Source organism: Talpa europaea (assembly GCF_964194135.1).
Source record: "Talpa europaea genome assembly, chromosome: 6".
Taxonomy (NCBI): Eukaryota; Metazoa; Chordata; class Mammalia; order Eulipotyphla; family Talpidae; genus Talpa; species Talpa europaea.
Window position 1 is genome coordinate 117,342,428 of NC_140072.1, and position 15,112 is coordinate 117,357,539.

General features: G+C 41.7%; 1 protein-coding gene across 2 annotated transcripts in view; it reads right to left on the reverse strand.

Moving 5' to 3' along the window:
• The window catches only part of MYCBP2 (MYC binding protein 2), a gene marked incomplete at both ends in the record, with an annotated part of 205,740 nt that extends 195,595 nt beyond the window's left edge, over nt 1-10,145 (reverse strand). For both annotated transcript variants that reach the window (XM_084234986.1, XM_084234987.1), the window contains one exon: nt 9,844-10,145. In XM_084234986.1, coding sequence (XP_084091112.1) covers nt 9,844-10,145 — 302 coding nt within the window. The remainder of the gene's footprint in view (nt 1-9,843) is intronic.
• Between the last annotated feature and the right edge of the window lie 4,967 nt (nt 10,146-15,112).

A 15,112-nucleotide genomic window follows, 5' to 3' on the forward strand; every position in this document is an offset into this window, starting at 1 on the left:
ATCATAAATATTAGGTATTTATCTGCCAACTCCCTACCCATCACTGGTAACTCTATGGAGCTTCTGGTTTGCCCGGCACATATACATAAGAAAGCTCTCAGGCAGAAAAGTAACAGCTACAAGTACAGAATATGGAGATGAGTGCCACAGAGCTATGACTAAGACTTACTATTGTTTTAAACACTTCCCTCTCTAATACTTTTAAACACTAGTCTCTAAATATTCTTCCATCTAATGTCAATTCATTTTCTCAGTGAGTGGTGACTTTTTCCTGCCTTCTGGAAAAAGGAGGTGGGAATGAATGGGTTGTTAGGTCATTATGATCTCTTAATGCCAATTTTAAGATAATGTCTCAAATTCTATTTAGGTGATGTACAGGAAAAGAGGCATTTTGTCAGTGATAAATATGCCCATGGGAGAGCCTTTGAATATACCGAACACAACGGTTATTGTTTTTTAATTAAATTTTTTAAATTCATTTTTGCATAGAAGAACCAGGGTGTAGGCCAGAGGGGTGTGTGGGAATGAGAGGATTCACCAGAGACAGAGTAGGGAGCAGAACAGGTAGATTTACTGAAATACACTGCTGAAGGGAGCAGCGGGTGAGACAGGAGAGGTCTACCGCACCATATGTGGGTTAGCTCCCTGGCCTGGGATCGAACTCAGGCTGCAGTGGTGAAAGCGCTGAGACTTAACCCCTAGGCCATTAGTGACATAATGTTTTTGAGACAGGATTGAAGGACTAACTAGCAGATTTTTCAAAACGCAGGTCCAGATATAAGGGAAAGATTTTAGTTACAAACCACAGACCAAGAAGTCAAAAACAACTGGGAAATAACTTAAATGAGTTTCAATGATTTCTGACTAAAATAAACAAGGAAGAAAATTTAAAGAAGAGTACCAAGAAAGGACTCTTAAGAAACTAGCTCTTCCACCCTTTACTACCCAAAAGGCATTATTATATCTACATTTGAATCTATTCACCTGTTACAACTATCATTCTTTCTTCTTCTAACATCAAAATATCTCTCAAATTTATTCTTTCCATCTATTCCAATTGCCCTTTCTCAGGGTTTGTTATCACTTGTGAGAACTACTGCAATTGCTCCTTTAAAGGTAGCCTGCTTTGGGGATCTGTGCCTTTTCATCCTCTACAACTCTATTAGAGATACTTCTATAAACTGAATGCTTAACTCTATTACTGTTTTCAAATAGAGCAAAACATGGAACATAACCTGGCCTAACATTTTCTCCAGTAGTCTCTTCTCCCAATACCTTATTCTCACTGACCCAGCCCCCACACCTCAGTTATTGCCAATATTTGGGGTTTTGCACTTCTATACTTTTACATGAATTCATAATATAGCTCCAGCAACTATCACCATCTACTCCAGGAAGTCAGCAACCGATGGCCTACAGTCCAAATGGAGTCTGTCACTTGTCTTTGTAAACAGTTATATTGGAACACAGCTATGCACATCTGTCTTCATATCCTCTATAGCTGCTTTCTGGCCATTAACAAGAGCTGAACAGCTGCAACAGAAAATATACCTGCAGCAAAGCCTAAAGTATTTACTAAGTTGCTCTCTACAGAAGTTTGCTGATCCCACAACCCACTAGACAATATCAAGCAGTCCCATACGTATGCAAATAGATTCCCAGGAGGAAATATGAGACTGGTATTGAAATAATATTTGAGAAAATGCCTGCAGTTGGAAATATTTTCCTTCTGAAACTTAGGACCTCTGAACCATTCATATTCATAGCTACAGAGGAAGAAACCATACACTCCCCAGCAGGGACTAGAGCAATGAAGTCAAGTCACCCATTTCCCTCTGTCCTTTCTACTGGAAACACCTGAGCATGCGACCAATCCTTAAAGAATATTATGTACAAATTCCAGGATATCATCATCAGTTGTACCTTCAAAGGGCTAATTTACTGCTCTATTAGGGCAACAGCCACTTTGAGGTGTGGTGTATGAGAGGACAAGTGGATCCCATGGATCGTCCTTTACTGTGATCCCTTACTCTGAAATGCTATTTATGTGGGACCTGTGCTAGTGGGTCAAACACTCTGTAAGCCCTCAAACAGTGGGACTGGCGGAGTTCCTGAAAGCGGAAAGGCAAACTCATGCGGCAGAATGTGTGGCAAATCCAATCAAAATGAATCACAGTCCTTTCCAGGGCTTAAGGGGTACTTGGTCTCCCTGAAGGAAAGGTTTAGTCTCTGCTACTGAGGCCAGATATTCAGCAACAGCAGTTGCTAGGTCGGCACTGATAAGCTGAGCGGGTCCTTACATAGCCATCATCAATAATTTTCCCACAACACTTGTAGGCCTAAAAAATACATAGCATTAGTGTATAAAGCAGCTAGATTCAAATGATGAATAAGAATTTATGTCCTAACAAATTAGTCATTTTAAAAATAATAATATATATAAATTGAAAAAGAAATAATTTTTACTGCATTTAAATAATCACAATTATTTAATAATAGGACAGGTGCACCTGCTGGGTGCTGTACAACTTTTCTTTAATATGTCATCCTTCTTTCCTGTTCCACAATGATTTTTTGTGCAATCCTTGATTTGCATCATAATAGCTACCAAAAATCCAACTTTACAAGTATGTGCACAAAAGCAAGGCAGCATGATCTAATGTTGAAACTGTGAACTACCTCCAGGTAGTAGTTTATGACAGATATTGCTGTGTTTCCATTGAAATTCTGAAATGTTCCATGGTTTTCTTATCTGCTGTGGTACTTGAGGGTGACTTGCTGCAGTTTGGAAATCACTGTGAGTGGAGGTATATAGAGTGCGTGTGTGTGCGCGCGCGCGTGTGCACACATGGGAGCACGCACGCGCGCACACACACACACACACACACACAGAGTCACACAGTGCTTTTCCTTTCTTAGTGGGTCTAGCATCTCCCAGAGGGTATTGTAGGGGCTAATTTTAGTTATTAGTTTGGTGAGAGCCAGTAAAGGAAGGAATAGTAAATGGAGTTAGTAGGGACAGCACAGTCTTCAATCAACTACCCTCTAGTCAGGCCACTTCTTCAGGTCCAGAGGGTTCAAAACATGTTAAGATATCGAGGTTTTCAAGTACATCAACTCAGATGTGCATCGTAAGTGTAAAGGTCCCATTCTTCCTAACCAGAGCAAAGACCCCAGCATGGTAGGCTACTCAGAATTCAATCCACCCTGGAATCCTGCACCCTTAATTAAGTCTTAGGCCTAATGCTCTTTAGCTTTTTCTTTCCTCTTGCTGAAGATGAAATTTCTTTATATAATACTAAAGAAATCAACTCTTATTTTGCCCCTAATTATGTTCAGTTTTTTACTGTCGTTCTCCAATATATCAATGTCAGTCACCAAGTCACCAATAACCATCTGATTATACTGTCTTTATAATTAACAACTTCCTTGAACCTCTCAAAAGCCTAAGATATTGTACCCAAGTGCATTCCTTTTCTACAGGAATCCCATGCTGATTTACTACCACTGAAAGTTTTAATAGTTGCGCAGCTACAGTGCATGTAGTACACACAGTGCATGCCAAGACCTACCAGTATCAGTGCTCCACCTACAACCATTAGAGTGGGGTTCTCACTGCCAGCCAGTCTGCAGATAACCTAGCTTCAAAATCAAATGCTAAAGTTTACTTCCTTAAACCACTTCAAGCACCTTGTCTTGGGTAAGGTTCCCCAGAAAATAGACATTGAAATAGAGATTTACACACTCTTCATTGGAGAAATAAGTCAAATACTGGGGGGGGGAGAACAAAGGAAGGAGTAGAACTGCAATACAATCACAGGAAGAGCTCAGCCAGTGCCCTGGGGAGCACCAGCTTGAGACAGATTTACATAGCTGTCCTACCTTAGAGCATAAAGGTCAGGCATTTATACCCACACAGGTATTTAATGCAGGCTAACCCTGAAAAAGCATGAGTCTGGGAGAAGCTGCTCTGTTGGTTCAGGACACAGTATGAAGCGGGTCTTAGCTATAATCAATTTTGGCTGCCAATATGCCCAACAGTTAGGGGAACTTGTAACTGAAAAGAAGGATCTGACTGATGAACAGCAGCATTTGCTACTCTGCTACTAGACTGATAAACCAATTTGGCTTAATAAGGGTAGAGAACCATTTTCCCCTGCTTTCTAAGGAGGAACCAGTTCATCACTGGTTGATGAGGGGAAATTCATCCTTTGCCAAAAAATAAATAAATAAATAAAATTATCATTTTGAAACCCCTAATGAAACAATTAACCTTAACTACTGGGATACTAGTGGTGGGCACAGTATGAAGATACTTTTTTGTGGAGGTGTGAACCTATAACCTGCAAAGACGTAACAGTGTAAACCCATTTTACCTAGATATAAAACTAATTTTTAAAAAAGAACTGACCTCAGGCCAGAATTATGAAAGGATGCTTAAAACAAATTGACAAAAACATTCAGTGTGCTGAAGTTATTAACCATGATTACATGTTTACTGCAAAAGGGAAAAGTATACATTCAGAGAGCGAAGAGATCTAGTGGGTACTATCTTAACCAAGTAATTAGACTAAGCATCATTAAACAGTGGCCCACCTCAATCCCTCTGGGTGAGATGCAATATGCAGTATTCAGTATTACTTATAAAATATTCTCGCTAAAAAAATGTTTAACCAAAACCTAATGAACCTTTAAAGCCTGACTTTTATTTCACTTCATCAGGAAATACAGTTAGATGACACAGATTAAGAATATGCAGGGCTCTGCATTTAAGGGACTAGATTAATATGACACTCTAGAGATGGCTAACTATTAGCGAAAGAAAACTGATGTGTGATGACCAGGGGTTTAGAGTAAAAGGGGGGAATAAACTGAAGAAACTTTTTGGAGTTCTAGAAATGTTCTATACTTGACAGTGCTCGTGTTTCTAGGTCTTTTCAAATGAACACTGAAGGAGGGCAAATTTATTATATATAAATTAAGTCTTGATTATCCTGATTCCACCTGAGTATTTAATGCTTTTAAATAAAAAAAGTGACACTGATCTGACTCTTCTGGATTTTTTAAGCAAATATTTTAAAATGCAATCATATTTATCTTCTTTTTAAGACCCAATGCAAGATTTTCTCTTAAGCCAGGAGATTAATTCATCTCATATTCTACCTACCAATACATCCACCAAGCAGTTTTTGTCTTAACATGTGTTTATACATGATTCCACAACTATAAGAGCTTCATGAAGCAAATTACTATCTACCCAAATACAGATATAAGTACACTGATTCAATCCCAGGTCTCCCCCTATAACACTCTTGAATAAGATCTCTTCATAGCTTAAAACTATCATTGTCTACTAAATAAAATACAATTCTTACCTTACTGTTTAAGCAGTTCTTATGGCCAAAGCCTCAATTTCCAGAATGAATTCCACCACTCTCCCTCATAATATCTACGTTCAAACTATAGTGCAATTCTTACTATTATCTACACACAGACTATTCCTTCTCACCTCTTGTTCTTTTGTGCCAGCCCAGAATGCCCCCTTTTATCAGAACTATACCTTCTTAGCCATTCCATTTAACTCTTGCAAGTATCTCCCTTTATAGCTTTCACCCGTATCCAGACAATAAATTCAACTGTAGAAGCTCTTATAATCTATAGGATCAATAGTCAATATCAAAGTAATAATCCCTGAAGCCTTCGATGGATTAACTGACTACTTAATCTTTTACAACTGAAATTTCATGAATCTGAAGGATGGGTTCAAATACCATTTCTACCAAGAAAGACATATAGCAGCTGAAGGCATTAAGTGGGTTTTGCTGAGAAGAAAAGCAAGTCCCATTCTAACCACAATCTCTGCTATTATTTCGACATATGCTGTTCCACCACTTCATGACGCAGATACTTGTAATCCTCTTTATCTATTCCAGTCTATCAATTCCTTCCTAGAATCACTTTGCCTTTTACCATATGGTCAATCATTGCCACCAAAAACTTTCACTTTCATTTTTTTTTTCCTTTGACCTCTACTCACACCTCAGCCTTGAATCATTTCTCAACCAGCAGTTTTTCCATCTCTCATTTGAGTGTAAAAAATTATAATATGCTGACTGAAACTTTAAATATATGACTTTAATAATAATAATGCCACCAAGCACAAGAGCTAAAATTTAGTGAGTACTTACACCATCCAGGCAAGATCCTTTCAATAACCCTGTAAGATTATCCATAAAGCAACTGAAATGCTAATTAACTTGCCCAACTTAACAGAGGAAATGGCAGAACTGGATCTGGACTAAGGAGCTCTGCCCCCAGAGCAGATTGAGAGCCAAAAACAAACAAACAAAAAGAAGAAAAAAAAAAAAAAAAAAACACAAAGCCTAAACTCAAATACAGACTACAGACTAGCAGCTGTCAGAGGAGGGGAGTCAAAAATGGATGAAGGTGGTCAAATGATACAAACCTCCAGTTTATAAAATAAGTCAGTCATGGGGGTGCAATACATAGCATAGGAACTACAGTTAACAATATTGTGTATTTAGAAATTTCTAAGAAAATAGGTCTTAAAAGTTCATATCACAAAAAAATTATGTTAATTGTGTGGTGATGTATGTTAACTAGACATATTGTGATCATATGACAATATATGAATATCAAAACATATTACATTCCTGAAATTAATACATTATATGCCAATTTTACCTCAATTAAAAAAAAAATAACAAAACTTGAGATAGAGAAGTTATGTAATGTACCCAAGGTCACAAAGTTAAAAAGTAGAAGAGCCAGGATTTAAAACCACTTTAGCTTCAGAATGTAAGCTCTTAACCACTTCACTAAAATGCCATTAAAGTCACTGACTCTTTTAGGCCTCAATCCCTCAACTCTTCCACTGTGCCCATAAAACATGATCCACATTAATTCATTTAAGACTGACTGATAACTCACTCACCATCCTTTTGTTCCTTGAATATACCAAGCTTAGTCCCGCCTCAGTTCTTATATTTTCCTTAAAATATTCCTAGATCTGCCTTCCCATCATGATTCAATTTAAATCAATTCCTAAACAGACCTTTTCTTGACCATCCTATCTAAAATAGTCCCCTCACTACAAATCATCTATCACTTGAAATTTCTTTCATAGTTATTTATCGCTATCTGAAATTATCAGTCGTTAATTTTTCCCCACTAGTGCAAAAGTGCCAACAGAATAGAAGCCTTGTCTATCTTGTTCACTGCTACATTTTCAACACCTGAAACTATGCCTGATACAATAGATGCTTACAGAAGGAGTGTCAAAAATCATGCTAAACACTGATATTATCAAAACAAATAGGGTTTAGTTCTTATCCTAAACAAACTCATCTTTCTATTTATAAATACTTGCCTCCAATATACAATTATATTAAAATAAGATTAGCCCCTATTTTTTGTCAATGGTTAAGCTCTCCACCTATTACCTTAAACCTGTGCCTGAGATCTCCCTGTGGGCTCTCCCCATCAATTATCCCCTCACTCACTTCTTTAATTTCTCTTTAGCGACTTTCTGATTATTTCCCACCCACCCTTCCAGACTCATACATCCTGCATCTCCCTATTACCCCAACATCTATCATTGACTCTGCACCACATTTCTTTACTATGATCACTTCCTTAAAAGTCATCAGTAACCTGGAAAGTGTTCTCACTTTCTTCCATATTTTACACTGCTTAGGACTTTCAACCCTCTTTCTTCCCACTTGAAGTGCATCTGTGTCACATTTCTCTTAATTTTCTGACCTCTGTTTTCAGCTTTGTTCACTGTCTCCTTCCTCTCACTCCCTTTCAATGTGATGTTCATTAGACCTTGATTTTTGTGGGACTTCTTGAAGTACTGGAAATTTTCATTACTTTCTACTGCCAACTTGTGCAAAAATAACCAGGCTAAAAATTTTATATATGTGTTTAATCTATATTAACTGTCTAAAACTGTTAACATAGTTCTAGATACAGAGAAATGGTATTACACATGTATCAGCAGAAAGTCAAAACAGGAATATACCAGTCATAAATCATTACGTAAGTATAAAAACAACACATAAACTCAAATTCTCGGAGAGAGGTTTGTAAAGATGTACCTACAGTGCTATATAATTTAGAGACACACAGTTCAAAAGCACAGGTAATTATCAGAACAATCTGTCTAATGAGGTTCTACACTATTTTAAAAAACATTAGCAGGAAATAAACTTGTGCTATTGTGGCCTTCTGTTTAGACAGCAAAAGGTAGTTACACACATTTTTATCCATATGGTAAAACTTCTCACATGCCCAATTCTGCAAACAATTAGAGACATATGAAGACTGAAGACTGGTTTACCCAGAAAAAAAGTTTGAACATAGCCCCATCTTTATAACTGCTGCAACGAGGAAAAGCCATAATACATACTGATAAAACTACAAATACCTGATTTACGTCTAGTCCTTTTGATAATGGGAGAAAAAGATATCTGATTATTGCCTAAAAAAGCTGAAGATTCAATAAATACAGTAAAATCCTGGAGGGCTATGGGTACTTTGGTGGTGGGTATGTTAAGGAGATGGCACCTGAAGGGGGAGAGCCTATACTTTCAAAATACTAACAATGATGTAAACCAATGGTAGTATTAAAAAAAAAAAAAACTATTGAAAAAAGAAAAAAGTCCTACTATGCTTTCTCTACGAACTGCAAGAAGCTGTGAGATGAAAGCCAACTCCCAATTACCACTGTCAAAGTGAAGCTGGTGAAACAAGTTGATCACCACCCTACAGGGTATGTGGCATGTATGGGCATGGGGAAGAAGACAACAGAACCCTTGGCAAAAAAGACACCCACATTTAAAGAAAAAGAAAATGAAAGTGATTTAACTTCTTCCACCTCAAGGAAACTGAATGTGCAGTGGGGAAGAGATCTAGGAGCCACTCAAATTTTTGGAGTTGGTGGCAGCTGAACACTACACCAGTTGTCATATTTGAAGTTCTGCAGCTTTCCCTGTTCCCCTCCAAACCTCTTCTACTCTAAAGCCCTTAAGAGACAAGAGGAAATGAAACAGAAGATGAGGGAAACGGCTGATGGGACATCAAAACACAAAAGCATCCGCGTCTTGGAGGAGCAAAAGCTTCATTTATCAAAACACAGCCGCCCCAATTCTCTATGGACACCCTTCACGTACAATGCCAATCTCCACCTGCACGCCTTTTGCATAATCTCGTAAACGGAAACCCCAAGCCTCATCCCACAGCCTACTCCCCCGACAGACGACACTATCCTTAATCTACACCACCACTCCCCTTAAGGACAGACAGATTTTTTTTTTAAGGGAGGTGGAAAGTGTAGGCTGGACAGTCCTAGCAGGGGGAAAAGGGGGAGGGCGGGAGGGAGAAGGAGAAGGTGGGGATGAGAAATACGTGCAAACACCATTGCGGCAGAGACGCTGGAAAAGCCACAGCCCTCACTCACGACTCCAGCCAATTCTCCGCGTGCATTACACCCTCACCCTCCCCTCCTCCCTCCACAATACACACACACGTGTCACGACCAAGCCACACCATCACCTTTTCTAGGATCACGCGCCCCTCTCACAGACGGACACACACACAGACACACACACACACAGAGCAGAACCTGCGACCACCGCACCCCGCAATCGCAGTGTCTCCACTCCCCGGCGGCGAGCGCTGGCCGAAAGGCGGCTCCACAACTACGTACACACACACACACACACACACACACAGAGACACGCGCGCGCGCGCGCACACACACACACGCACACACGCGCGCGGCGGGCGCCCCGCGGCAGGGAAGGGCACCCCGAGACGCACCTGGAGGTCGGGTGTCCGGCGCCGCCGCCCCCCTGGTCCCTGTCACTGAGCGCCGCCGTGTAGATCCTCCGGTAGCGCTCGGCCAGGGCCCGGCCCGACAGCAGCAGCTGGTAGTGGCCCCGCGAGTCCGCGGCCGGCAGCCCCAGCCCCAGCCCCGCGGCCGCCGCGGAGCCCTCGGGAGCCGGCATGAACAGCGCCCCCGGCGCCGGGGCGGCGGAGACCGTGGCGGCCGGGAAGAAGCCGTCCCCGCCGGGCCGCGAGCCGGCGGCGGCGGGCGACGCGGTCGCCGCGCACATCATCATCCTCCGCGCCGCCGCCGCCGCCGCCTCGTCCCCGCGAGCCGCGAGGGCAGACACGCGCGCGCGCCCCCGGCCCTGCCCAACGACGCCGGCCCGGAGCGGCCTCGGGGCCCACGGAGGGAGACTACAAAGACAGCGTCCGCCTGCGCCGCCGCCTTCTTCTCCTCCGCCCCCCCGCGCCGCCCTCGCCGCTACTGGGGCCGCTCATCTAACCCCGCCACGCCGGGAGTGTGAGAGGAGGCGGTGCCGCCGCGCCGCCGCCGCCACCGCTGCCACCGCCGGGGCTACCCGCAATGGGAAGCGGCCGGCCGCACTGGGCATGCGCCACCCCCCGCACATGCTCAGTAGCCGCGGCCCGCGCCCGCCCCACCCCCTCCTGCCACCACTCCCTCCGCCTCGGGCTCGGGGTGTGAGGCTGCCGGGGCCCGCGGGATCTGGAGCGAGTCCACTTCTCCGGGTTTTCCTGGCAGCTCGAGGAGGAGCGAGGGAGGCTGTCAAGTGCGGGCGAGCAGGTAATGCGGCGGGGTTCCCTGCAGATGGGAGAGCGGGAGCGTGGAAGTGAGAGGGAATGTGCCCGCCTCATACCTTTTCCCAAAATGGGTGCTGCCCCTACCTGCAGGTTTGCTGGGATGCTGCTGCTTCATTCAGAATTCAAGTCAGAGAAGGCCAGCCGAAGTCCCTTTGGGTTTTTTTTTTTTTTTTTTGACATTGGGACATAAAGTGTGTTTAAAATAGCTTTTACTTGCAAAAGGCAGGAGTAATTTAGTGCCTTTTTTTTTTCTCGGTGAAAGTAAAATTCACACATTGGCAAGTATTCACAAGCCAGAGTCACTGGTAAATTCTTGTTCTCAACATTGACCTCAGCGCTAAACACAACGATGTTTTCCTTAAATATTCTTTTGTTGACTCTTCACTCACCCTGAGTGCACTCTTACTCTTGACATGGTCACTGCATGGCTTATCTTTTCCTGCCCAGACTTGCTTGATTAAAGAACAGTCTTGAATATGACCTGGATCTATAATTGTGACTAAGGCTGTATAAGCCCTGAAATTGTCAGCTCTACCAAAGATCTTATCATTTTTTTTTATAAAAATGTGCATTTCCTGACTCCCCTCTTCCAAGCTATTCCACTTACCGCCTCTGAGTAAATGCTCTAGAAACATATGCACAAACCCATTTTGGTTGCTATTAAGTTTTATGGGTTTGACTGTCAAGTTTAAGTTTGTCTAATTCATAAGCCTGACAAAATCATTTGTAAGTCCTGTCATCTCCAATACTTATCCTTTAGATAAATATTGAGAACCCTTATGTCTGTGCCACTTCTCTGAATCTACATCTCTTTAAAAAAAAAAAAAAGTCCTATTTAATGTTTTGAGGCTTATAAACTAGTGAGGAAATTAAATTAAGTCTAGCTTTGGAGGGGAGGAAGCACAGAAAAAGTATGCTTTATCTGGGACTTTAAATGATCTATGGATGCCCTTTTGACTTAAAAGGATAGTTAAGAATAGGGTAAAGGACAGACACGGGGAATCAGTATTTTATAACTGAGTAGCCTTGTTACACAGATTTTTGGACTTGTTTCTGCTGTGGGATAAACTCATTCAGAGATTTTGTGCTTGTGTCTTCTTCGGCCCCTAGTCTGGAACCTTGCACATAGTAGGTATTCAAGAAGTATTTGTTGGGCTAAATCCTTATCCTCATTCACTTATGAACTTCAGTGTTGAAAAGGCAGCCCCTCCCTCAACCCTGGAGTGAGAGCCTGACACAGTAATATGAGCTAAAGGCTGATGGAACTTGTGAAAGCTACAAGGCCTCACTACTGTTGCAAGAGCCAGTGAAGTAGCCAAAGGGCTCAGACAGATGTGGATTTGAATCTTGACTCTACTATAAGGGTTTATCTTTGTCCAAGTTTCATCCTCTGACCAGAGGTGGAAATAATACTGCTTAAGATTGTGACTTTTAAAGCACCTAGCATGTCCACCTTGGCACATGGCTTTTCACAACACAAGGGTAACACACACAACAAATTCTGGTGGACTTTTCCAGCAGGACAGGAATGGTGTCTGTTCTCACATTACATTCCCAGCAACTGGATAGGCTCAGTCCTATCCAGGAGGAAAGTACTAAGCAGGAGGGAAATGGATATTGGCTGAATGAATGAATGCGCGCTGCCTACACAGAAAAATATCCCAAGTTCCTGTTCAGGGGATGGCATATGCAGTCATTGTCCATTTAAAGATCATATCAACTCCTCCCGCCCCTTCTTAATTTCCACCTCTGTCTTCACTACACCCTTCAGGCCCTTTCCAGTGCCTACAGGGCACACACAAAACCCGGGAACTGGATAATTTCCGAAGAAACCCGTTGTCATGAGCAGCCCAACTAGGCGTGCGCAGAATCACACACATGCTCATTTAGGTATCTGAGGGTGGCGTTCTGTTGCGGTTGGCAGCGTTTCCTTCCACGGCAACGGCAGCAGCCGCTCTACTCTAAATTGATAGCCTATGCAGCGTTTTTTCTCCTCTTCCTGCCTCCGCACTGAGTGCTCCTTGGTCACTGCCCCTGCCACAGCTGCTGCAGCTGGATACCCGGGAAGCTCTCGTGGGGAGTGGGTTGGGGGGCGCGTGCCAGGAAGGAAAGGACGTTTGGAGTCACCCTTAATTCCACTGTCAGAAGGACATAAAAGGGAGGGTGGTCCCCAAGGCAAGTCGCGACGCTTACCTGAACCATAGCTGCAAATGGGAGATGGGGGTTTCTTGCCAAGTGCAAAGCAATTGTCTCCTGCTACCAACCCAGTGCGCAGGGCTACTTAGGATGCGTTTGCAGTGAGATGGAAGAACTCCAGTGATTTAAGGAAATGTGCAGAATGAAAGAATATAGAGGGGTTTGCTGTTGATTTTCCATCCACACTGAGCGGGGCTCCTATACTTTCCGCGCTGCCATCTTAGCTGTATCTCCTGCCGGCTGGGCGTGTGTGTGCATATGTGGTAGGAGAGCAGGCTGGAGGGGTGGGAGAGAGTGGAGGTTACACTGTGGTTGGGTGTCAGGATTGACTAGACAGGAATGCAGGACACATTAGCACTCAAAGAATAACACGGAATCACTGCAAATTCTGACTTTGCCCATTTTATTAGTGAAACACCCGCGAAATAGATTTTAGTCTTTGTGGTTGATAGGCTCATTTCTCCAAAGCATCACCTAGCCACGATCCTGTAAGACTATAGTTTCATCTTTCATCCTATGACAACTGATACTGTAGCTCTTTTCTACTTGAAATGGCAAGCATGGAACTACAATTTTCTGAATTCTTACCAGATTTACATTTTATCTATTCAGTAGCTTTGTGGGTGGGCTTTTTTTTTTTTTTTTTTTAAGGAAGCTCTCACTGCTGATGTAACTAGCAAGGCAGCAACCTTAAGGTTTATGTAAGAAGATAGATTGATATTGTTAGTTTCATTTAAAAGGTTGATATTGTGCTGGTGCTACAAGATCACAAACATAGGGAGCATGTAGATTAATAGGGAATATCAAGACTGCTGAAAACGCTGTGGTGCAGACAAGAGTCTTGTTTCTTGAATTTGTATAATAATGTGTTGGAGCATTTGAAAGCAAAATTGGTAGCTAGGAGCGTTTTAAAACAAGCCAGGTAGCTGAGAACAATTTTAGGGGGAAAAAAATGTTAAGACTGAAGAATGCAGAAATGCTTTTCTTTTTTGTAACTTTCTTTTAAAATCATAGGGTTCTGCATTCTTTTCAAATATGACCATATTGAACTTTAAAGTGAAAGGTATTTCATATAACATAGTACTCCAAAGTGAGTAGAAAAAGTCAACATGGCAATTGAAATTCTTTTAAACCAAAATTACATATGGGATCCCATAAATATCTTGACTCTTTGCTTTAACAGCTGTATTTTCAGAGCCTTGGAAGATTCAGTACTTTGAAGGCACAGAGTTAATGCTTTTCCCTTTTAGTCTAAGTTATGTATAGACATTTCATCCCTGAAAGATTAATCTAAAATATGTATTAGTGAGGATATTCTTTGAAGTGTATAAATGCAATGACATTTGAATGCAAATCACGTCTTGAAAAAAAAGTCATTGTTATGCATTTTAGGCCAGAGGAAGCTTTCAGAACTGATAGAGAAAGTCAGATAAAGTATAACTCCTTGAAAGAGAATAATCTAATAATCACAATTTAACCTTAAAAACATCAGTAGAGTCCTGTACTCCATTCTTGTATAAATAAATAAATCTTTAAAAAAAAATCAGTAGAGTTTATAAATTATTAGATTGGTCTTTATTACTAAGGATAAATAGTTTAATAATTAAGTCATATTTCCTATTAAAATTCTTACATAGACTAGCAATTTTATCATATTTCAAAAGTTTCCTTGAAATATGTTTTTCCTAAAAGAATTTTTTTTTATAAAATTCAACTTTATTTATTTTTTTTAAAGATTTACTTATTTATTTATACAAGCACTGGGTACAGTCAGAAGTGTGGGAGGGTGAGAGAATTCACCAGAGCCAGAGTGGGGAGCAGAACAGACAGACCAATGAAATACACTGCTGAGGGGAGCAGCGGGTGCAGCAGGAGAGGTCTGTGTGCCATGTGGGACCTTCATGGGCAGCTGGGGATTGAACCAGCGCTGCAGAGGCTGCGGGCAGCTTCGCAGCCCAGCGCTCAACCGCTGTGCCACCAGAGGAGGCCCCTAAAAGAATTCTTGACTAACCCAGATGTCAGGCTATGTCTCAAAAATGTTCTACACTGATTAAACTAAGCATGATCTTATATTAAGGACATTTAACCTCTTTCACGCCAAGTTTTTAAGTCAGTAAAGTGAGAGTAATAATAGCAACTACTTTAGATTCTTTGAGAATTGAACTGAATAAGATGTATGAAGTACTTGCTTAGTACATTATCCGGCAGGCAATAACTATTAGTGTTAATCTAATGTGTGGTCCCT